We start from the raw sequence: 25,647 nt of genomic DNA, 5'->3' as shown, positions 1-25,647 counted from the left end.
CATATTTTGGATTTATGCGACCTTCAAGTGCATTATGGATAAGGTTTCTGTTTATGCATTTTTTTAAGGATTTATTGTGAAAAGTTGATCTGCGTTTCATAATGAAGTTCAGTTGATACTATTGAAACCAATCCCGTTAAAATTAATAGCCAATCAAAATGAAATATATCTGTGATGGGGGATAACAAAAGAGTTTATAATCAAATTAAAGACCATGGTGTTTAACCTTAGTGTTAAAATTCTTAGTTTAAGCAGGTTACGTAATAAAATTTATTGAACGCTCGCTTTAATTTTTCTCTCTCGTTAATTCAAATTCAAGTTTCAAAAAGTGCATTTAAAGTTAAAAATTTTTTAAAAAATATCACGTTTGCTAATGCAGACTTCAGAAAGTCTTTACAATCAAATTAGCAACAAATCTTCTATAGACTACTGAAATGAAATCTCTAGCATATGAAAGTTTACATGGTAAAATTCAAAAAGCTTAAAATTCTAATACTAGTATGGAACTGAGTCTCTCCAAAGAATGACATTAGTCTATAAGAGTAATTCTTAATGCTATAATGACAAACATGTAGCAAACTTTATTTTAGAATGCTCAAATATAAGACAAGACTTTCTGTAACATTCTAAACTGTCTCTTGCAAATACCAAAGTTCAGGAACTGTAACAGTTGAAATCATTTTCTGATATCTGCTATATGTAAAGTCATAAAGTCAAAACCTGGTAGTGCATCATAAGCCTATTTGGCTGCCTGAATCATTATGCTAATACAAATGTACTTTACAGTTAACATTGTATATATGCAGGTTGCACTCTAATAAACTATTTTTTCATTAATTTTTTTTTTCATTAATTCATAAATTAACGATTGGGAGAAGATCTACCACAAGACTTAGTGTAAAATATTCAGACATTTTCCCATGTGAAAGTGCAGCAGACTGACAGCAAAAGACTTGAAATTTCTTAAATGATAAAAAAAAGATATCAATCTCCAGTTTTTGAACAAGTATTAAGATGTTTGGTTGGGCAATCATTCTGGTTACAATTCTATTGTAACTTTTGATTGGACAATTAACCCATGGAAAATCATAGCAGAATGCACTCATCTTCCATGGGTTAACTCAAACTGTAAACAAACATTTACAGACAAATCTAACAACACTAAAGTGCACGACAATAAATAATTATGTTTAGTAGTAACCACTTATAGTTCATATTAGCTTTATCAAAGTTTATGACATTCTGTACAGGTTCTTATAATTAAGAACACCAAATAATTTTGAAGCAATCAGTTGTCAGACAACTATCAAGAAGATATTTCTACTACCAATGACAAAGAAAAAAATCCTGTTAGGTTCTAAGAGTACACAAACTGTGAATACAGTACTTTTCTCTCTAAAAAAAATAAAATAAAACAATTCAAACAGCAAGATAGACTGCACATGTTGTTATGCAAGATATAGCACATGTTGTTATGCATAATATGCTAGCTGCCCTTGTCAGACTGTTTTACATATATTCTTGCATTTTACTGACAAAAGTCAAGATGCACTTTTATTTTATGACTGTTTAACATTTCAGTAATTCAATTGAACATTTTACAGAAGTAAATTACTTACTTGGAATATAGCTACCCAAGCTAATCCTATATTGTCAAATGAAATAGCACCCTGAAAGGGGTTTTTATCCCCTGCAGTACAATAGGTGTAATACTGATTCCAATTTACACAAGAATTATTTGTGGGCGTATTATTGCTGTACATTTTAGCAGTTCCATTACACCCTATTCCCTCGTACTGATAGAGCGGAAAATTGTCACACGTCCTCATTCCCGATTCTCCTGGTTTACTGCATATATAGTCATAATGAACATTAAGGAGTTTCTTTGGAATATAATAAGGACTTAAATTTGCTCTGAAAAGAAAAGAAAAAAATCTAAGTTATTCTAACATAAACTTGTTGCTAGCATAGTCATCCTTTATACATATACTTTTGTACTGGTTCTAGCTTTATATGCATCTATGTTAAGCTTCAGCTATTTTTTTTTTAATTTTACAGCAGAAACAATTTCACAGCAGAAACCATTTCTGTGTTAATCAATTATTCTTGAAACCAGTCATTTCAATTCAATGTATAAATAGTTATTCAGGTTAAGGATTTATATAGTGAGACTTATATATGAGAGGAACCGTTGTGAACTTGTAATATTCCACTATACAAAGCCTTGTTCAGGTGTAGAAATTCCAAAAGGAAACAAATTAAACATTATTTAAGCAATTAAATCATTTTAAAGAAGTTTCAGCCACTCCATGGCATTTTCTAATTTCTCTATAATCTTTCTAACCTACATTTACACAGTAGAAAAGTCACTTTTCACAATGCAATTAGATCTGAACAGATATGGGTAAATCAACAGAACTTACAAGACCTTGAATCTAATTGTAAATAATGCAGACAATTTAACCATTTACCTATAATAACAAATTACATAAGATTAATCGTCTATTATTTAAGATGCCTCATGATTAACCTTTCAATGAAGCAAATTATTAACATAGAGGTAACGACTCTTTAGAAATCTTGTTGTATTTTCAGGTGTGAACTTATGTATTCCAAATCAAAACATAAAAAACCTTTTAGACATATTGTATCTGTCTTTCTCCCAGGAATTAAATTTGTTTGTTGTATAATTATTTTATTGCTTGTCCTGTCCTTGACTACTGATTTCGACCTGGGATTTATTATTTTTTATTTGTAAATTATGTGGGTAATGTTTGTTTCAAAGGAAAGAAAAATCTCTTAATGTTTCCTCTAACTTCCGTCTAATGTGGACTTTGAACTGCTAAAACACCTAGGAAACCATTAGGAATCCATTCATTGTTTGGTTTAGGAATTGTACCATCAATCTAATGTTTTTGTGATTGGAATGAACTTATGACATGAAATATTTTCATTTATTATTTTTATTGTATTCATTTGATTAATGATTTAGAAAATGGCAAGTCAGCAAGGGCCTTCTATAACAGCAGATAAGACTAGAAGATTTTATACTCACTACCAAAATAAACAAAGCCCAGTATAACTCTTTAAGCTGAAAAGGGCTATAATTCTGGTAAAACTTAAATAAAAGAAGGATGTGTCTAAGGACATGAATGCACCTGTTCATGCTTCAAACAAACGAAAATGGGACGAATAGATGGACAGAAAAACATGAGGACGGAGAGACGGAAGGACAGAAAGAAAGAAAGATGGAAAGACGGAAGGACAGACAGTCAAGGGTAACACTTAGTGCCCCCGTCGCCTATGGTGGGGGCATAATTACAAAAGTAAAATATGAAAATCTGAATTATTTCAAAGGTCAACAAACTCTATAACTGATGTAATGTTCAAATCATACATGCCAAATGCACATTCACATATAATCACTAAAATATGTTGCCTGGTGCAAAATTTGAATTATTTTAAAGGTCGATGAACTATAAAACTGATGTCATGGTCAAATTATACCCATGTAATTTTACATGAAATATTTTAACCTTAAATTTCAGAAATACACATCAAAGCCAAAATTTTAATTTGATCACTCCGCTGAGAGAATGAAAATGAGGTTAAGCCATATGACATGTGTCAAATTGGATATACACTCCGTTATTAACCTATCATTTAAAGTTTCTAAGGAATAGACTCTATTCTCAAAATTGAGATGGAAAATGAGGTCAAGGCCATACCACATCAATCCACATATTAAATATTGCTGACCCATCATGAATACGTGATGATCAACTAACTCATCCTGAAATTTTAATTTAACCCCAAAATTAGGTCAAGGATAGGTGAAAATGGCTGACAAAAGTTATACCTTTTGGTCCTCATAGTGATAAATTGCCAAAAAAAAAATGAAAAGAATCTTTAATAATCAAAATTTTAGATTTTCAAACCAATCCCTGAATCTGCCACTATAAAATCTGCTTACTCAACACAATGATAATTATACAAAAATAATGATCATGTCTACGTAATATTGAGTTTTAAATTCATGTCTCTTCCTTATTTTGATTAACTTTTATCTCCGAAAAGCAAATGAAAGGAAACACATTCAATTCCGTTCAGGGACAAACATAGTTTATGGAAATTGACCAGTCGAGCCAAGAAGTAAATCACATACTGCTTGCATGACTATCATGAACCAATCATCATGAGTTTGTGTGGATGGTTTAAGTCTGACTAAACTGTGCCAGCCAAAATAGATTTTTCTGATCATCTAATCTCCTGTCAGTTTTTTAATTGTGACAGCATTTCAATTAGTTTATGTATTGATTGCTATCCACGGCAACTGTCATCCCAGCATGGTGTGGTGTGTATGACGGGTAAAGGTTACATGATATGTAAGGCAATAAATTATTCATGGCACATTCATAAAATAAATTTTGTCTCTTTGTTATAAAGCAGCTACGGGGTATAGGTTTTGCTAATTGTTGAAGGTCGTACATTGACCTTTAGTTGCTAACTTCTACGTCATTTGGTCTCTGGTGGAGAGTTGTCACATTGGTAATCATACGGCTTCTTCTCTTATTTTTACATTTCATATGCCGAAATTTAGATAAACCAAGTTTATACTCTACTAAGATAAGGTTCATACAAAAAATCACAACCGTATAATCTTAAAAACTTTTTTCAAGACTACTTCAAACTGTCACAAAGTTTACGAACTTATCAAAGGTATTTATTTGGATTTATTTTCATTGAAAGTAAAAGCTATTTATAAGCAGGATTTCATAATAAATACCCAATCAATTCGATAATATGAGATAAGTACTGTTTAAGTATTCATCTTGACTTTACTTGAGGTGACAGTAATTTTACAGAACATTCAGTATAATAAATTAGATAACACATATCTGAGAGGGTGATAGAGCAGATTGTTACCCCGAGAAAACATTGTCAACTGAGGCGAAGCCAAGGTTGACTATGTCTTTTCGAGGGGTAACAATCTGCTCTATCACCCTCTCAGATATGCGTTATTTAATTCATTATACTGAATGTTCTGTTATTACTGTCTATAAAATTTCAAATTCAAAGTAATAAACTATGTCGATTTGTACATAACAATATGCCGTATTTATTAAAGCGAGCAAGCGTCTCTGTGAAGGGTAATAGACTATTTGCCATGGGATGGAGTAAATTGTCTCCCTCGTATTAACCAATCAAAATCTGGCATTTTGACATGAAGTTTAATAAAAATAGTTATTTCATAGATGTTAAACTTCGTAACTTATCATAAATGTAAACATTACTTACTGTGCATAGGAAATATTTTCACTAAGATTAAGGAAACATCTGTTACGTAGGACACCAGCCCACAATTGTACACCAATAATTCCGAAGATAAAAAAGACAAAAAAACACAACAATAACACATTGCCTAACATTGGTAGTGTGTCCAGTAACAACATCACTAAAATTCTCATACCTGAAAAATAAAAATAAAATACATTATACAGTCTTCATGATAATATTTAGTAGCCACATGCAGACCCAAATGTAGATTTTTTGGAAAATATTGTATAGATTCTATTCGCCTGGAGTAGAAAATCTTATGGGCCTATTAGTAATTTTACACGCGTTGGTTGGTATGCCTGTGACCAAGCATGAAGTCTAAACATATGACCGATCTTTGATGATCTCTCTTAAATCTATTATAAAAAAATATTAAAACACACTGCATCCGCAGTGCTTTTCTGTATTTTACCTTCATCAGGAACAATCAAAACGGAATACTATAAATTCAGAAATTATTGCAAGGTTTTTATTAATGTGAATAATGCTACTGGTTGAGCATCGCAATAATAAAAACGCGCATTCTGATATCTGATCCAATATATCATAATGCACATTTTCCTGAAATCGCAATAATTATTCTCGCATTTTAGTCCATTTTTCAAAAATCGCACTAATAAATGCAGGCAATAATTTCTGAATTTACAGTATTTGAAAGCCAGGGATATATAAGAAGTGGAAGAATTGAAGAGCTAAAACGTTTTAAGACTTTGGCAAATTTAGAGCATGACATATGGTATAATCTCTGGTCTATTGTCAGAGACCACTGTATGTTGACCACTAGATATCTTTTGGTTTGTGTGTTGTTTGGTTGGTGTCTCATTGACATATAGTTCATATATCCTTTAAAATCAAATCAAATGTAATGGTGTTGTATAAGTGTAAATGCTCTTTTGTTCCGACGTTGGAAAGTTCTGGGCGGAAAGAACTTACTAGCCGAAAAGTTCCAGAGGAACTTATTAACTAGTTACTTTGTTCTTCCTCTGGTTTAAAAGTTCCACCGTAACAAAGTGACTAGTTGAAAAGTTCCAACAGAACATATCAACTAGTTAGAAAGTTCCTTTTTGCCAAATTAGTCAAAACAGGAACTAACAAACTAGCCCAAAAGTTCAAACGGAACTTATCAACCAGGCAGAAAGTTCCATTTGGAGAATTGATGCAAAGTAAAAGCGCAACATATTATATTTGAACCTTTCAAAGGGAAACCAAGATACTGAATATACCATATTTCGTCCTTTTTGTAGAAAGAGGGGGAAGAATGAGTATCAGTATATATAAGAGCAAATCATTAATTTACAAGAATACCCAACGCACTGAAAGGGGTTTCTTTGGGGACAAATATGCAAAATTTAAGTTGTATTTCATAGCTCACATAAAACGAAATAAGTTGCATTATCATGCAAATTTAGTATTCATAGTACCCTCAAGAGAGGGAAGAATACCCTCCTCCTCATGTGGTTCTTTGCATCAATTCTCCAAATGGAACTTTGTGACTGGTTGATAAGTTCCGTTGGAACTTTTGGGCTAGTTTGTTAGTTCCGGTTTTGACTTATTTGCCAAAGAGGAACTTTGTGGCTAGTTGATAAGTTCCTTTTTCCGGAACTTTTCGACTGCACTTGGAATAAAACAACTAGTTAGAAAGTTCCTTCGGAACGAAATAACTAGTTGAAAAGTTCCGCCGGAACATAGTAACTGACGGAACATAGTGGCTGTTACATAAGCACCATTTCACTTCAATAATTTCTCTTATACAATGGCTTATATTTCTAAAAGAAAAAGAACAGAACTAGTTATAGGTTATAGGACAAGTCTACATATGTTGGACAATTTGATGCTATAGTTACAAAGTGAAATTCTATATCATTTTTTTTTCGTCTGGTCTTCAGACATATCTCTATGATTTTTGTGTTTGAACAATGATTTTGTTGTGCACTTCCCCTGATTTCATTACGAATTCTGCACCTCAGATTAAATTTAAAATCAAAACTTATTGACTTATGACATTGTATTTTATTCCCTGTTTTATTCTCTCCATAACTACTTTTTTGCGGATTTAAAACAGAAATTTTCATAAAATAAGGGACCAGAGTAATTTGTTTGCGGATCTAATGAGAAAAAATTGGACAGTTTTTCTTTTCTTTTTGTGTCTATGATTGAAATCATGGGTTTTAGACAATTAAATTCAGTGAAACCTGTCACAATCGAACCCTGCTTGAACTGTGGTTTCTGAACTCTTACACCAGGAAATATTCTACTATAACTTAATCTGCGAATACTTTAGTCAAACCAGACTTGTCAAAAAAAGATGCTTAATCCAGGAAAGGTATCTGTTAAGACTGACTCACTGTATGGAAACATACACATACCAAAAATGAGCATCAAAACATTTTTTTCCAGGATGAATTTTTGAAGAAAAATGAGATCTGAATACAAATCTATACCAGATGTATAGAACATCTACTCAAATGGGATATATGTTAGATTATATGTGACATGAATCAATCAAATGGTCTCACTTCTCACACATAAATAGTTTTAACTTGTATGAAATCTTCTTCAGTTCTAAGTATGATGCCAAATTGCCTAAAACCTTCTTATGACGAAAAAATTCATTCATAAGGAAAACCTCCTTTTCATCCAAACAGCAGTGTCACAGTGACCTCACCCACTTGGCACTATCAAGTGTCAATGTTTACAATTGGCAAATACAATATTTTTTTAACCAATAGAAAACCTTTATTACAATAAACGAAGTTAAATGTCTTTGCCATTTTAAAGAATTTGGTTAAATTACATAACTTTACCAATTTTTTTATCAATGTCTGGCACAAATTGATTCTATAGCAAATTCTAACTTGTACCAATCACTCTTTACATACTAGATAACAAAAACATTACATACAAAGTCATATAAAACCTTAAAGCTTACTCAATCCTCTTTGTTATAAATATCAACCTTTCACAAGTCTATTTATCTCCGTAAGCGATCTCTTAACTTGCTTAATACCAACGATTGATTAGATTCAGATAAAACTTGATTTATATGTTTCTATAAGGACTGATGAATATTGACATTTCCCGCAATGGATAGAGACTAGAATAAAATAATCTGTAGGCTCAGAGAATGTCAAACACTACGTCTTTTTGTAAAGCATGCTTATTTTTTTGTAAAAGTGCAGAAAAATCTCTGCAATTAACTCAGGAGTTACAAAAATCTGTGCAACAAATGTTATTAAAAATGATATAATTTCTGATTTGTGCAACAAATGTTATTAAAAATGATATAATTTCTGATTTGTGCAACAAATGTTATTAAAAATGATATCATTTCTGATTATTTAATAATATCTGTAAACTGATTTTTATCTTTTTAATGAATGGATTTTCCAATGCATTTATGAACTGAACACAATATGAAACAAAAAATTGCAGCCATACTGAAATGACTGTTTGTTTTTGTCTTTGGTTCCTAATTATCTTCAATATTGATCATTTTACATTTTCCGAATGAGAAATAATAAAGATTCCTTCATAATTCATTCATTTTTTCAACAAGTCAAAATCTGTTCACAAAATGCTCAGGAAGTTGCAAATTTTGATAAGCAATAATAAAAATACTACTCCTCTCACTTTCTAATAAATGAATAAAAAAAATCTCCCCAATGGAGTATAATGCTATTAATCTGATTTAAGAAATCTTATTGATGACTGTAAATAGTTAGTGGCACTGTAAGTAGTTAGTGGCACTGTAAGTAGTTAGTGGCACTGTTATAGTTCACTAACAAATTTTCTTTAAATTTAGTGTCGAATCTGAATTCCTGAAAAAATGTCATCATCGACATTGGGGACACTTAATTCCTTTATCGTGATATGTCTTCATATCTTCTAGTGGGTGTTTCAACCCACACCAACTTTTCCACACAAACAAAATATGACCAAACAAGCATTTAATATCTTATAAAATTAAAATAAAGCACCTGAGAAATTTGGTATTTCCTTTCCAGATTGATTTATAAATAATAAATGCTTGTTTTCAACACTGTTTTTATGTTTTCTTAGCCTGTAATGGGCTGTAATATTATATTTTAGTGACGGAGGAATTAAAAAAAAAAGGATAAATAAGAGCGTGTTTGCTTTTAACCATTATTTTTTCGAGCGGTGATAGTTGTTCAGTAATTTATCTCATAACAACAGCAAAATACCATATAATTTATTAGCAGTACCAGACATAAAAAAAAAACGTTTATCGTTATGATTCAAAAATAATCAGTTAAAAATTTCACAACTAAATTGTGAGAGCATCATTCAACTAAACAATAACATTGTCCAAACACAACAGAATGTTACGAAATATATATTAATTCAGACTATGCCCATACACCATGTATACTTTCACATTGAAACAAATGAGCCCTCATAATGCTATCCACACAAAATATATCTTAGAAATGATTTAGACTATAACAAAAAAAACAGTTGTTTCAGATTTAAACCTGTTATATTGTAAATTGTAAATTCCACTCTATAGGAATTATTTTGTAAGCTATGTTCCTCCCAATTTAATTAAATACAGATCCCGTGTCCACGCTTTGCTTATAAGGATCTGACATCACTCTGTTTTACTTTTGAGTTCTGTTAACTATTATATCAGCAAATGAACTTTCAGCCTTCACATTTTGATGGTATATATATGTTTCATTACAAAAAATCCAGAGGAACCAAAAAAGTCTTCCAAAAACAGAAGTTAGAATGAAGCATTGTCAGATTATTGTAAGCATAGTGTGGACACATGATCTGAATTTCGATCAGACTTCCTCCAACTGACTATTAGGGGTTGGGAATTATGCAGGAGGTTTCTAGTATCATTGTTTCAGCATAATAGCCTTCAGTATTTGAAACAAGTTTTGTGATATTCTAATGCATTGAGAATTTATCAGTCGCAAAAAAAGGCATATGGCATGCCAATGAGGCCCCTCATGGGGGTGTCCAAGTAATCACATAATCACAAATTTTTGCCAATATAATCACATAATCATTTATTATTTTTTTAAACAAGATAATCAAATAATCAAAAATACAGTCCTAGATAATCAAATAATCATGAAATGTTTGGTTCTGGTAATCAAATAATCACTATGAAAACGGCCAAGTAATCACATAATCAAAAACCCCATGAGGAGGCTCGCCAATCCAATGAAAGCTATATAACTGTCTAGATCAACAGCTTTCAAAAGAGCAATTGTTTTTTTCTAACTTCCCAATACTTATGCATTCTGCAATGTTTAACTTACTTGGAATTCTATTTATAGCCCTTAGAGGCCGTAACACTCTGATAGTTCGTATTGCTGAAAGACTGAGGTTTTCACTATCAACACCATACTCAACAGCACTGAAAAAAAAGACAAATTGATTAGACAAAAAATCTCTTATTTGCACAAGTACAGTGACATACCTAACATCAACTATCTGCACTAAAATCACAAAAATCACTAATAAATTATTAAAAGATTAAAAAAAATGAGCTGATCTTAAGTAGTTCTATTAAAACAAAGTTTCTACTTCAAAATAATCATGCAGGATATTATCATGCACACTCACAAATACAATTAGAAATTGAAATATTCAAAAGTGCTTTCTGGAGGCCTACTTGACCTCACCTCCGAAAAAGCAATTTTCCAAAGGTCAACAACCTCTATAGCAATTTTTTTTTTAAATGCTGAAGTAATTCTTTGTTGAATCAGAAATTATATAACATTTCTAATACTATATATAAGCCATTTTGAATACTATAAGTATAATTGGTTGTAAATATGTAAATACAAACTGCCTTCAGCTGCTAATTCTATGTTGGTTTTTAAATCGGCAAAATGTTGCCTAACTGAATAATTAATACTTTCAAAAAGAGTGAAGTCAGCACAAGTTGCCTACAATTTCAAATTAAAGAGTGTATAAAGGTTCCTAACAATGGAAAATCTATTCATAAGCATAACAAATGAATAAATCTGATTCAGGGCTATGTAAAGTTTAGACTCATTAGTCAACATTACTGACATTACAATAGTAAATAACCTTATAGAACTTCATTTCAGTCATAAAGGTTTAAAACATGCTTGTTATTTCTTCATAAGTGGGGAATCCAGGCTATTGAAAAAGATCATGGTAACCAGGAACTAAATTTGTATTTTTTTCGATTTTAATTGGTCTCTAAAAGAGGGACAGGTGTACTCCTCTGTCTACAATTAGGAGATAACTGTATTGTATTTTAAGCGCTGATGGCATTAAACCACAATTGATGCCGTCGGAGCTTAAAATACAATATATGTATCTCCATTCTAATGAAACTGACAGAAAACAACGTCAAATCATACATTTAAAATCTGGCATATGTCATCTGCGCTTGCACGTACACTTTTATAGTATCAATTGTGAATTGATGCCATGAAAATTGGTGCATTATCCGATCAAAATGAACGTAACAAACAATATGTTGCATAGAATTTGAAAAGCCAACTACTTTGAAATCTTTTAGCTATCCTATATATTTGCTGGAAGCATCTATAGTATACAATATCATATGTAATTTAAATAGCAAATATATAATTTTGTTTGTGAAAAAGATAACATAAAATTTCCCCATGATGTAAAATATACCGGTATTTAAAGCAGTCCATTACAGTATCAAAGGAAAAAGTATTGTACACTTTAGATACTATATTGGATTGCATCAAATAATTCAGCGTTCAATCAAATAATTTTGCTTCGACACTATTCATTTGCAATGTTTACTTGTGAATTTTGACACAAATTAAACAAAAATTATGTCATTCTTAACACTTCATTGTTTCTAAATGCCGTTTTGAGTGGTTAAAGCTGATCGCACATCAAATAGAAATGGTTTACATACAGCAAACAGATGTAGAATGTAATTTCTATGGTAAGTGGTTTATCTTTATTAACCAGTATATCAGGACAATAAAAGAACCCAAGCACCGTCTGATGATAGGATAATGGGAATAAATAGAGCATTGTGGGTATTATAACAATTTTCCAGTATTATCACGGTGGTTTCAGAAGATTTAGCACTTCAGAGAAGATTTCAATGATTTTTGTCCATGATTAAAGAATTATAATGGGGAGAGTAAATTACTATTGTTCGACATCTGGACCAAGTTTACAAAACAAAGGAATAAATTGAAAATAACAGAGTACATAAGGACATTTATGATCTTAGTGCTAAGGTCCAATTACCTTTTTAGTCCTTTTTAAGTGATAAAAATATATTTATATATTTTAGTCTGTCTGTTTTCAAATTATGTATGACGTCGATGAACTTAAATTTAAAGCATATTGTAGTAACTGGTCAAACATATTTTAATGGAAACTAGATTTAGACCATCTAGTGATCTCATATACCCCTGCCTGAATCATACTCTCAAAACAGAAAATGTCAATTTCTGTTAAAATCAAACTTGTATATTTTGGTCAATAATATGGTGTTTAAATAACAGAATATTTTGTCAAGTGCAACATTTACCATCCAGAACCAAAAGAGAAACAAAAATACATGGAAAAAGTTCTTTCCGAGAAGAATGTTCATATATCATTTCATACCATACCATGAAACTAAATGTGAACAAAAACAACAATCTAACAAAATTCGTGAAACTTTGTGATAAAAAAATTATCAAGTGTAAAAAAGCTTTCAAAAAATTGTAAATCCCTAAAGAATGAAGTGAATTATGATGGAAATCATTCATGTGTGAACCAATTTCCATGCAGCTAGACAGTTTATTTTGAATTTTGTCAAGATTCATTAAAAATGTGGTTAGGGTACTTAGACCAAAACAGCTTGATTCTATCATTCAGATGGGGTTAACTTCAGGTGTACTCAGAAGAGTTTACCTTGATTTATCTGAGTTTTGCCTCAGCAGTTTTTGTTTCAACATCTTAAACTTTTTAGAAAGCTTGTGATATAATTAAAGTAGATCTGAGAAATTGCAAAATAATTGGTGAATGATTACAAGTATACATGAATTCTTTACTTACTTAGAGTTTCTGGAATATATAGAATTAAAGGACAATATATACTTTTATACTAAATATGATATATAAAAAGTAAAATTTTAAGGTGGAATCTAATACCTTTTTGGTTAAGGATAATCATATTGAAAGAAATTTTTGGTAAAATATTTCCATAGATGTTGTAAAAATAAACTGATAAAGGTTGAAAAACAATGAACCAATAGCACAATGATATATTATTGGCATTAATTCTGTTCTTACCATAGTTTTTGCACATAAATTTCAAACCTGCATTTAGAGATAAAGTTCCGTCTTGTGCAAGCATATAATGACTGGATTGTGCATTTGTTTATAATAAAACTTATAACTTTCTATCTGATTTGTACAATACATAAATCACTGAAATATTACAATAAATCATTATTTAATAACTAAATAAAAGTTGCAATTTATCATCTTAGCTTAAAAATTTATTACATCATAATCTTTTCTTAATAGCACATAGTAAAACACTGATAATATAAAATGACAAACCCAATATTAATATCATTTATAAATAAATATTTATTTTTTATAAATAAAAACAAAAATATAGAGAAAATATGTAAGCTTAGATGTATTGCCTATATCCAAGTAATAACAAATGACTGAAGCTCACAGATGAAGTCTGCTTGATTAATATATATATGATGGATTTGATATAGAATATTTTATTGTTTTATTAACAACTTATTACTAATATTTCATGCAATATAACTGTAAATTGCATGTACACAGTATTACTTCCACTCGCAATGAAATAGTATTTGCCTATTGTTATTGCATGAGACTACATTTTGTCATAGCTTATTGTAGTTAGCAACTATTAAAAATTGAAAACAACACGTTTAATAATTTCATGCGTCCGAAGCGCTTTTCTGGATTTACCTTCATCAGGAACACTCAAAGCCTACATTTGAAATCCGAGGGATGTATAAGTACCGAAACAGTTGAAGAGCTATATGACAAAAATACATAAAACAAATAGCCAAATCCATCTAAGGTCAACTTTGACTGAGGGAGTTGAAACCTTAATTTCTTATATATATAACTTAGGGCCATAATGACAACCAAAACCAGTCATAGTTTAAAAATTTCTTGCAAATGGAAATCTGTATCAATTCATGAAGAGCTTCTTTAAAAAAAACAATTCTGTTTTAAAAGCAAAATTATTCAGTTGGAACTCAAGGTAAATTTTAAGTATTACAAATAGCCACCTTGAGCAAACTGTTTCATCTAAGTAAAATTCATTTCAAAATGACTGACCACTTACACAAGACTATATTAACACATGTACATTTGTACGTGTATCAGGTTCTGGCGGTAGAAGGACTGATTGGGGCATATTCATTAAACAAGGTACCAGTATTCATTGAGACATTCTTTCCTATATATCTATTCCATGTAAAAGTTTAATGAACAACCTAAAAAAAAATGTTTTCTTAAAAAACCTAATAAATTGTTCGAAACAAATTTCTGTCTTCGTAAATAAATTATCATTAAACTGCCCATTGTTTTATCTATTTCCCCCAACAACTGTACTTAAGTCTGTCTTTAGAAAGATAATGAGACAGGAAGTGAAGAAGGCCAGTGTCCGAAGGGTCTTAAAAATGATTTATATACTACAAGAATATAAACTTTATATCAAAACTGACACTTCTTATCCCAAGCTTTAAGATTTGATGCAAAGCCCATTTAGCAAAAGCCGTTAGGACATAATTCTATTAGTGTGAGGTATTATGGGTATCAAACACGATCTTGAGATATCAATAAAGTAATTCCGGTGATTCTCCAGAGAAACACTTGTTAGCATCTTTGTCAATGATGTTGTAAGAATCTCTGTAGGGAAAATTTCCTTATCCAGATTTAAGACTTTCATAGGTATAGTAAAAGCATTAAACAAATTCCAAGGGTTCAACCTAGCATACTTTACATCAACTTTAGACTTATGTTACAACAAATAACAACTATATATAAGAATAAGAAGATGTGGTATGATTGCCATTGTGACAACTCTCCACCAGAGACCAAATAACGTAGAAGTTAACAACTATATAATAGAAAAACAAAGGATATGGGGGCATCCATCCATGACACAAAATCAGTAAATGCACAACAGAAAAAAAAAATAAAAAGCAAAGGAACAGCGCTTTTATTGCTGTTCTTCATCTCAAAAGTCACAGTGAGACCTCAACACAGAGCAAAAAAACTCATATATGTCACAATACAACCCTCAACAATAACCCATACCACACAGCAAGCTATTAAAGGCTCAGAAATTACAAATTTAAAATATTTCAAATGAGAAAACTAATGGCCTGATTTATGTATAAAACAATAACTGAAAAACAAAATGATATACAGCAACAATCGACAACCACTGAATTACAGGCTCCTAATGGGACAGGCACATACAGAATGTGGTGGGGTTAAACAATGTTTTTATTCTGTTGTATTGTCAAAGATATAAGAACTATACCAAAGTATTACCTACATGACACATGTTTTTGATATGAATTGTCTTTTTTGTATGTCACAATCACAACATGAAAAAATAATTTTACAAACAAACTGAAGGCATATAAAAAATTTCCCCTACAATACTGTCGTTCTTGATAATTACACAAGATCTGGATTCTGGGCTCCAAAGGATTTATGATTTCAGTCCCTTATAAGGGGTACAGGTTCCATACAAAGCACAGGTTCTGTGAATCTGATAGAATCTCATGGCAATTCTTTTTCCCAAGCCAATTCTCAATAAGATAATTTATGAGAACTGTCATCTTAATAAAAGACCCTACTTGTAGAAATGATCCATGTCTTCTTTTTGAATAAACAAGATTATCATCTCAGGTCTGTGATTGACAATGAAATTTACATTCTTTTTATATATTCTGTTGTTTTCAAATTAACCTTTTGGATTGATTACCAAACATTTAATGGACAGTATCATCACATGTATCTATTTTTGAGATATATAAAAAGGCTGTTTTCAGGGGTGCGCCTGCAGGAATAATACATGAACTGAACTTTAATAATCTGAAAATCGTCTTTCCCATGACTTTTAAATACGGCTTTTAGAAGAAAGGCAATGCCCAGGAGTGCTAATTTTATGACAAATTTTGTAATGGAAAATGTCACTAGACAGATTTATGCTGATTCTTCATTAAATCATCTAACGACACCAGGAAGTAAATTACACATTATTCTTGATATCTTCTGCCATCATCTTACAGCAGAACTACGTAAATCAACACCTATTACAGATGAAAGAACTGCCCCTTTGTTCAAGAGATGCTTTAACGATGAATGATTAGGATATAGCAAACTGTTGATTTATAGCACATCTACTTCCGGTTTTACTGTGACAAATTACACAGAATGAAACATGATGAGTAGGACAATTCTCTATCATGTCAGAATTCATTTGGACATGTGACAAAAGATTTTGCTCAGGAAACTAATCAATAGTACTTTTGAAGTATAACAGACTGGTTATTTAAACATACCTTACTTTTGAATTTCTTAAACATTTCATGGGGGGAGGTTCTGTTGAAAGCATGAATTTCAATCAGAAATTTATTGCCAAAGAAATGATACTTTTCCACAGATTCACTTGAAGGTTACCTGTCGATTTAAACTTTTGTATGTTCTTTTGTCAGGTGCTCTAGAAGGGTCATGCATGCAAGGAAGAGTCAACAGCTCCTGCTAAATTAGTGACAACTTCTGTGTGTCTTAAATACAAGGAAACCTATGTTTAAACATATCAGATATTAGTATTAAAAAAAAAAGTTACATTTTTTAAAATCACTGAAATCATAAAGGCTTAATTGATTGATTGATTTACTATTGCTTTCTTAATGTCCAGTGACAATTATTTCATGCAATACTCAGGACAAGTACAAATTAACAATAAAGACAACCAAAAAAGGTTTGGCAAAAATTTTTAGGGAAATTGATTTGCTGTGGTAATGATTTGAATCTGAAATCCTTAAACTTCAATAAATAATATGCATAACAGACAAGAAAAGAGAATGATCATCATATTAATGTGTCATACCACATTCTGTATGTCCAGGGGTGGTGGTTCCAGGGGTAGGAACCCCTCCCTTTTATTTTCTTCTGAATGAGGACATATGGTTGGAACCCCCCTTTATCCGGGGTTTGAACTCCCTTTTAAAAATGGCTGGATCCACTCCTGTATGTGCCTGTCCTGTCAGGAACCTGTAATTCAGTGGTTCTTATTGTTTTATACTTAAATCAACATGTAAGTTTTCTTTTTTGAATTGTTTCATATTTGTCATTTAATGACCGTATATAGCTTGCTGTGCAGTATGGGTTTTGCTCATTTTGACATTAGGGAGCTACCATTTCATTTTTATGGGGGGGGGGCTAGGATGAAAAATTTTGTCCTGCATTTTTTTTTAGTTGTAATCTCTGTCCTGCATTTTTATTTTTCACTCTATTCGGTCCTACATTTTTTTTTATTAGTTTATCCTGACTTTTTTTACATGAATTGTCATCCTGCCTTTTTTTTGTTGCCAAGTTGCTCATCCTGCCTTTTTTTTTTACTCAAAACTCCTGTCCTGCCTTTTTTTTCAAATTTCATCCTAGCCCCCCATAAAAATCAAATGGTAGCTCCCTTACTTCGACATTATTTTGTCTCTGGTGAAGAGGCAATCATACCACATCTTACTTTTATACTTACAATAATACCAGTGGCGTAGCACCAGTGTAACATTGTAAACATGCGCTTACAAATGATTTAATAAAACATTTTTTTTCAATAAGAATTTTACTATAATAGTTCAGCTTCTGGATGGTAGGAGCCCCTCAGACCCCTGCTTACAATTTATTTTCTAGTGGTTACACCACTGAAAACAGAAATGGAAATTAACTTTTCAGATTATAAATTCTTAGCACCATCTGCTGATGACATAGTCACAACTCAGTTAATTTCTTTTGGTACTGATTTGATGTTAAAAACTATTAAATCATGCATTATAATGACCCTACATAGACAAATAATAAAAAAAAATAACTTCATCTTTTCCAGGAGTTACTAGAATACAGTAATAAAGAAAACTAATTATATTTTGGGGCATTTTTGTCGAGCCTTCGACTTTAGTCGAAAAAGCGAGACATAGCGATCCTACATTCCGTCGGCGTCGGCGTCGTCGTCGTCGTCGGCGGCGTCCACAAATATTCACTCTGTGGTTAAAGTTTTTGAAATTTTAATAACTTTCTTAAACTACCTTGGATTTCTACCAAACTTGGACAGAAGCTTGTTTATGATCATAAGATAGTATCCAGAAGTAAATTTTGTAAAATTAAAATTCCATTTTTTCCGTATTTTACTTATAAATGGACTTAGTTTTTCTGCCGGGAAATATTACATTCACTCTGTGGTTAAAGTTTTTAAAATTTTTATAACTTTCTTAAACTATCCTGGGTTTCTACCAAACTTGGACAGAAGCTTGTTTATGATCATAAGATAGTATCCAGAAGGAAATTTTGTAAAATAATAAATCCATTTTTTCCGTATTTTACTTTTAAATGGACTTAGATTTTCTGCCAGGAAACAACACATTCACTCTGTGGTTAAAGTTTTTAAAATTTTAATAACTTTCTTATACTATTTTGGATTTGTACCAAACTTGGACAGAAGCTTGTTTATGATCAAAAGCTAGTATCTAGAAGGAAATTTTGTAAAATAATAAATCCATTTTTTCCGTATTTTACTTTTAAATGGACTTAGATTTCCTGTCAGGAAACAACACATTCACTCTGTGGTTAAAGTTTTTTAAATTTTAATAACTTTCTTATACTATTTTGGATTTGCACCAAACTTTAACAGAAGCTTGTTTATGATCAAATGCTAGTATCTAGAAGGAAATTTTGTTTTCTTCAAGTTAACATTACATTCAGTCTGCAGATAAAGTTTTTAAACATTTATTAGATTCATAAACTATCCTAGATTTTTACCAAACTTGGACAGAAACTTCTTACAATCAAAAGATAGTATCAAGAGGAATATTTTTATTGATTTACTTCCTCATTTTTGTTGAGCCTGCGATTAACAGAAAAAGTAGGCGAGACACTGGGTTCCGCGGAACCCTTACGAATTTTTTCTTTGATAAACCCATAATTTTTTCTTGTCTCTGAATTATTGCTTATAGTGACTTTTATAAAAGTAAAATAATCAGACTCCTATAAATGTTTTATGTGACTTGAGTTGGTTTATTGATTTTCTCTAGGGAAAACCAGTTTTATGTATCACAGACTTTTCAAAAACATTTTCAGAGGATGTAAATTTTAATCCAAATTCAATCAATCATGCTGAAAGAATATTTCAACAATAATGATTTTGAAAATCCCATTTGATTAGTATATGTATTATTAAAGCCAAAACACAATTACCCATATCGATAAAAGTTCAAAGAAAGTTCTTTGTGACATATTTACATGTCTTTCATCTTTTTTTGTATGTGAAAATACATCTAATTGTGTAATTTAAAATCATATATTTACAATGTAATATATTTTGAAATATACCCAAAATATTCTAAAATATACCGGTACATAATTATTTCAGACATTTCCTTGATTGCAAAATGAATTTTATTCCGTTTTTTTGTCGTCTGCATTAGCTATTAATCTTAACTAATGAAATGGTCAGTACAGTGTAAATTGCTGTCCGTTTGAACCAAACAATTAACCCAACACTCTGTGAAGAATAATTTCCTCCTTTTTCATTCATTCAAAATAAGTCTGTACGATCGAATGAATCAAACAAAAAAAATACATGGTAAACCAACCACTAGTTAATTGTCTTTGGCGGAAAACCTGACCGAGAAATCTTATAGTGCAAAAGAAGCTCTATGAAAAAATTAAACACAAATGTACTATTAATTGCATGTATTTGTTTTTTTGAATTGTTATTTTGCTAACACTCATTAATTTCAGAATTTACAGACAAGGATCACATGCATGATTTGGCCAAGAATATAAATATGCAAATAATTTTGTTCTTTCTCAAACATGGAAATAAGAAAGCAAATAATTATTACGTTAACACAAACTTAATCAAATTTTTCTAATATTAAGGTTGAAAATACTGAGAATCTGAAGAGTTGAAAAGTTCATTTATCTGTTCCCTATTTTTATATTCCAAAAGTTGTCTCCCCTTGTAGAAATGTCTCTTACTATTCACATTTGGCAACAAAGATATCTTTCGTTCTTGAAAAATGGCATTTCGTATTTTATATAGTGTTTTGCAGACTGCTATTTGTTTGCTCATTGCTTTTCTTTTGTTCATGTTTCTGTCTGTCTGTCTGTCTGTCTATCAAGACAATCTTCAACTTATGATTTTGATCATCTTAATTCTTCTTTTTTTTTCTCAATCAATTGTAATTTTAGATGGAAATGTTGAAGTTTTTGTTTAAAAGGCAGGAATTACTAAAAAGGAAATTACGAGTAAACATCATTAACAGCAGGCTGACACTAAAAGACAACCAAAAATAAACACAGTTTAATAGGTCTTATCAGATTTAGAAATTAAAAAAACTTTTGCAATTATTCTAAATTGTCAAATTCCCTTATGGAAGCCAAAGTAATTTCTATGCCTGCACATACAGTTATCTAATTAATCAAAACCATTGGTGCAAAATTAATGAAATGTTCACTGTCAGTACAAAAAATACTGTCAATTTTTTAATTAACTGTTGCTTCTAAAATTGGTCTATGTCAGCTTGAAACAGGATATATCTTGCGGACTTACCACACAAATGATACACATATAACGATATATATAATTTGTTATTAGCATCGATCCAAAATATTGAATTTCAAAATAATCTTCAACCACAAATTATGTAGATGTGTTATTTGTTCAAAGATTAAACCCAAGGGGTAGCAAATGGCATATTGTCATGACTTACTGAATCTACAAATGAAATTGAATCATGTGTTCACGCAATATATTACAGTAACTATATAAAACAGTGAAAATTTAATCTGAAATTTATACCAATCCTTAAAAATTTGTTGTCTAATTTCTAAAATTTCAATTAACCTATTTGAAATATATGAATAATAATATCTCATGTGTCTTATGAGGGAATGACTCGCTTTTGGAATGTGGGATATAGGGAGTAAAAAAGTGGGGATTCCGGAAATAAATGGAGAATATGTCCATTGGACACAGAGGATGCCCCTGCTTGCACATAACGTTATAGAGGGGCATAACTCGAGAACAGTAAAAGTTACGCCACCAAATTTGAAATGTGTTTTGTGGTAATAAGCATTGTGTATAAGTTTCATAACATTTGGTTGAGGTAAACTAAAGTTAGAGAATGGAAACCAATTTTAGGACATACGTATGGGCGAATGTACGTATGGACAAGGGTAACTACTGGCACTATCATATTCCTTGTTCAGTGAAGCATAAAATTTAGGTAAAAAACCTAATTTGGCATATACATTTGTATTACAAAAATAGAACATCATAATTTATCAATGTTAACAATGATGCTGGAGAGCAATTCTTATGTCTTTCCTGACATTTAAAACAAGGCAACAATGTTTTGTCACATTTTTAGCCAAATAATCAAAACTTTCATAGTATAGTAAAGTAAATCATCCCTAAAAACAATCAATAATAAACTGCTTCGCTAAGCGCAGCTAGATACGCCCGCAGAGGTCCAACCCTGAACAGTTGGGGCAAAAATGGACACAATATTCAAGCTTGATTCAGGTCTGAATTTGGATTGTAATTAAATATTTGACATATTATAGGTTTCTGAATAAATGTAGTCAAAGAACTTGAAATTGGTTATATGAATTGAATTTATATTCAATTAAAGATTTCTTGCTGTTGTGCAATACTTAGTAAATCTGTTGTCAGACTATAAACAAATAAAGTTCAATTAATTCTCAATGTCATATTAGAAATGTGTGAAAATAAAAAGGGAGCTTACATCAATAGATATAAACAATTCACCAAAGTTTCATGAGAATTGCTGACAGCATTTTTGAGTTATTGTCCGAAAACAGGAAAATCACCCCTTTTTTTAATGAATAAAACCCCATAACTCAGAAATGTAAAATGTAAAATTCATAAAACTCTAAAGGGAGCTTACATCAATACATACAAACAATTCACCAAAGTTTCATAAGAATTGCTGAAAGCATTTTTGAGTTTTTGTCCGAAAACTGGAAAATCCCCCCTTTTATTATGAATAAAACCCTCTAACTCGGAAACGTAAAATCTAAAATTTATAAAAATCAAAAGGGAGCTCATGTCAATAGATATAAACAATTCACCACAATTTCTTTCAAGTTGGTGAAAGCATTCTTGACTTATTGTCCGATCACTGGAAAATCCCCCTTTTTTAATGAATAAAACCCCATGACTCGGAAACGTAAAATCTAAATTTTATAAAAAACGAAAGGGAGCTCACGTCAAAAGATATAAACAATTCACAATGCAAATTGGTTGAAGCATTTTTGAGTTAATGTCTGACATGTTGACGACGGACAGACGGACGGACAAACGGACGGACAGACGGACGGACGGACAGACGGACAACGGTATACCATAATACGTCCCGTAAACGGGCGTATAAAAACCCTTGTAAAGTGGAAATACTGATATCTATTTTTTTTCATAAATTACAGTGCCACCTAGCTAGCCTATACTCAAAGCTATACATATTTTTTTTTTTTTTTAAGAAACCCACCATAGAAAGAAGTTTAAATATTTCCATAAATAGCTATTGGTTGAGAACCTACATTAGAGTGTATTCCTTTGAAGACTAACACATATCTTCTGTAACATATGCCTCTTTGTAACATAGATAATTTGTTCAACAACATTATTTTATTATTCTATCCTTATGTAAGGCAATTAACTGCAAACTGATACATGAAATTGTAAATACATAATCTATAAATTATGATAATTTAAAGTATTAAAAGCTTAAATTCAAGCTGCTACAAAATAAAAGCAACTGACAGATTTCTGTAGGCAGTACATGTATTTCTAGACCAATCAAGACCAAAGTTTGAAAAGTCAAAAATACAAACAATTAACAATTAAACCAAAATGTCTTATTGCGAAAGAAATAAAACCTTTCTCCAGATTCAGTTGGTGTTTACATGGTTATTTAATTTTTTGCAAAGTGAATGGTCTCATTGAATAAATAAAAGCTATTGTTTTCTATTGAGTTCATTAAATTGAACTTCAAATTTCTCCTTGAATCAAGAGTGGACACGCTGAAATGTCTCGCCTTCTTTACTAATCACTGACATTATGTTGATAGTCCTAAATATAAAGCTTTATTACAACTGTCACATAAACTTATCATTAACCAAGTAAACTAAACATTGACCAATGAATCATGAAAATGAGGTCAAGGTCAGATGAACCATGCTAGGCAGGCATGTACAGCTAACAATTCTTCCATACAACAAATATAGTTGACCTATTGCTTATAGTTTAAGAAAAACAGACCAAAACACAAAAACTTAACACTGAGCAATGAACCTTGAAAATTAGGTCAAGGTAAAATAAAACCTGCGTGACTGACATATGGATCATAAAATATTTCCATACACCAAATATAGTTGAACTATTGCATATAGTATTAGAAAAAAAGACCAAAACTCAAAAACTTAACTTTGACCACTGAACCATGAAAATGAGATCAAGGCCAGATGACACCTGCCAGCTAGACATGTACACCTTACAATCATTCCATACACCAAATATAGTAGATCTTTTGCATACAGTATAAGAAAAACAGACCAAAACACAAAAACTTGAACTATAACCACTGAACCATGAAAATGAGGTCAAGGTCAGATGACACCTGCCAGTTGGACATGTACACCTTACAGTCCTTCCATACACCGAATATACTAGACCTATTGCTTATAGTATCTGAGATATGGACTTGACCACCAAAACTTAACCTTGTTCACTGATCCATGAAATGAGGTCGAGGTCAAGTAAAAACTGGCTGACGGGCATGAGGACCTTGCAAGGTACGCACATACCAAATATAGTTATCCTATTACTTATAATAAGAGAGAATTTAACATTACAAAAAATCTTAACTTTTTCAAGTAGTCACTGAACCTTGAAAATGAGGTCAAGGACATTGGACATGTGACTGACGGAAACTTCGTAACATGAGGCATCTATATACAAAGTATGAAGCATCCAGATCTTCTACCTTCTAAAATTTAAAGCTTTTAAGAAGTTAGCTAACGCTGACGCCGGATCACAATCCCTATGTCGAGCTTTCTGCGACAAAAGTCGCAGACTTGATAAAAACAATCATTGCAGAATAACAACATTGCCAAAACCATTTTATGTCAAATTTTCCAAATTGAGTTGCAATTAAAATAGCTATTTTGGTGGGAAACATCAGATTCTGTAGAAAGTAAAACAGTATTTAATTCTATACATATCTTGAAAACTGATTTTTTTTTTAAATATGACATTCTGAAAATTCAAGCTTATAAAAGAAACCATCTTGAATTTTATTACGCTGGTCACATCCACATATGAGTGATTTTCAAGATAAACAACTGCAACAAGTCATGTTTCCTTGCTCTGTGATTTTCCATGTACTCATATACCATATCCTGTTCTTACTTCAATTCATGAATAAATTTCTTTTAACAAATTAAAAGGAATCGAACATTATTTTCATTTTTTTTTTAGCACAATATATAAGACAACAGTAACAATATGCTCCATCCATGAATACATTTATAAGGTATTTAAAGTGCATGACAAGAAAGCTTCTTTCTCTGAAGCCTTATAATTTATCAGACATATTTGTTACAGGAGCAAAAATCTTTAAATCAGTATTTTTTAGTTCCATCTTTCCTGCACCTACAAATAAATGGCTGTGTTGACACTCGTAAACAGATAAACTTTGTACACACAATAGATCTAAAGCACTGTGACAGTGAAAACAGTGAAAGCAAGTGCTGTTTGTAAACACAGAAACATGCATCATAGGGGATTCATTGGCTAATACTTTTTCCATACCGGTTAACCCTTTTCTCCACTTTGTAATTTCCCAAAATTTTATTATTTCAAGAAAAAACTTTGATAGAATATCTTCCTTTCTCACACCCCATTGTATAGAACCTGTGGTTTTGAAGGTTAACAGGTATGTTATTTTTATCAATACAAATCTATATTAATAGCTGAGCTGAGTTGACAGCAGAAAA

General features: G+C 31.2%; 1 protein-coding gene across 1 annotated transcript in view; it reads right to left on the bottom strand.

Annotated features, from left to right (window-relative positions):
* The window catches only part of LOC127710203 (voltage-dependent T-type calcium channel subunit alpha-1H-like), a 99,128-nt gene that overhangs the window by 56,987 nt on the left and 16,494 nt on the right, over positions 1-25,647 (bottom strand). The window contains exons 2-4 of the mRNA XM_052215961.1: positions 10,629-10,726; positions 5,299-5,470; positions 1,620-1,914 (exon numbers count right to left, since the gene is read on the bottom strand). Coding sequence (XP_052071921.1) covers positions 1,620-1,914; positions 5,299-5,470; positions 10,629-10,726 — 565 coding nt within the window. The remainder of the gene's footprint in view (positions 1-1,619; positions 1,915-5,298; positions 5,471-10,628; positions 10,727-25,647) is intronic.

The sequence above is a fragment of the Mytilus californianus genome, unplaced genomic scaffold (genome assembly GCF_021869535.1).
Source record: "Mytilus californianus isolate M0D057914Y unplaced genomic scaffold, xbMytCali1.0.p SCAF_7, whole genome shotgun sequence".
Taxonomy (NCBI): domain Eukaryota; kingdom Metazoa; phylum Mollusca; class Bivalvia; order Mytilida; family Mytilidae; genus Mytilus; species Mytilus californianus.
The sequence above is the reverse complement of the archived record's forward strand: the minus strand, read 5'-3'. Positions and strand labels throughout refer to the sequence as shown.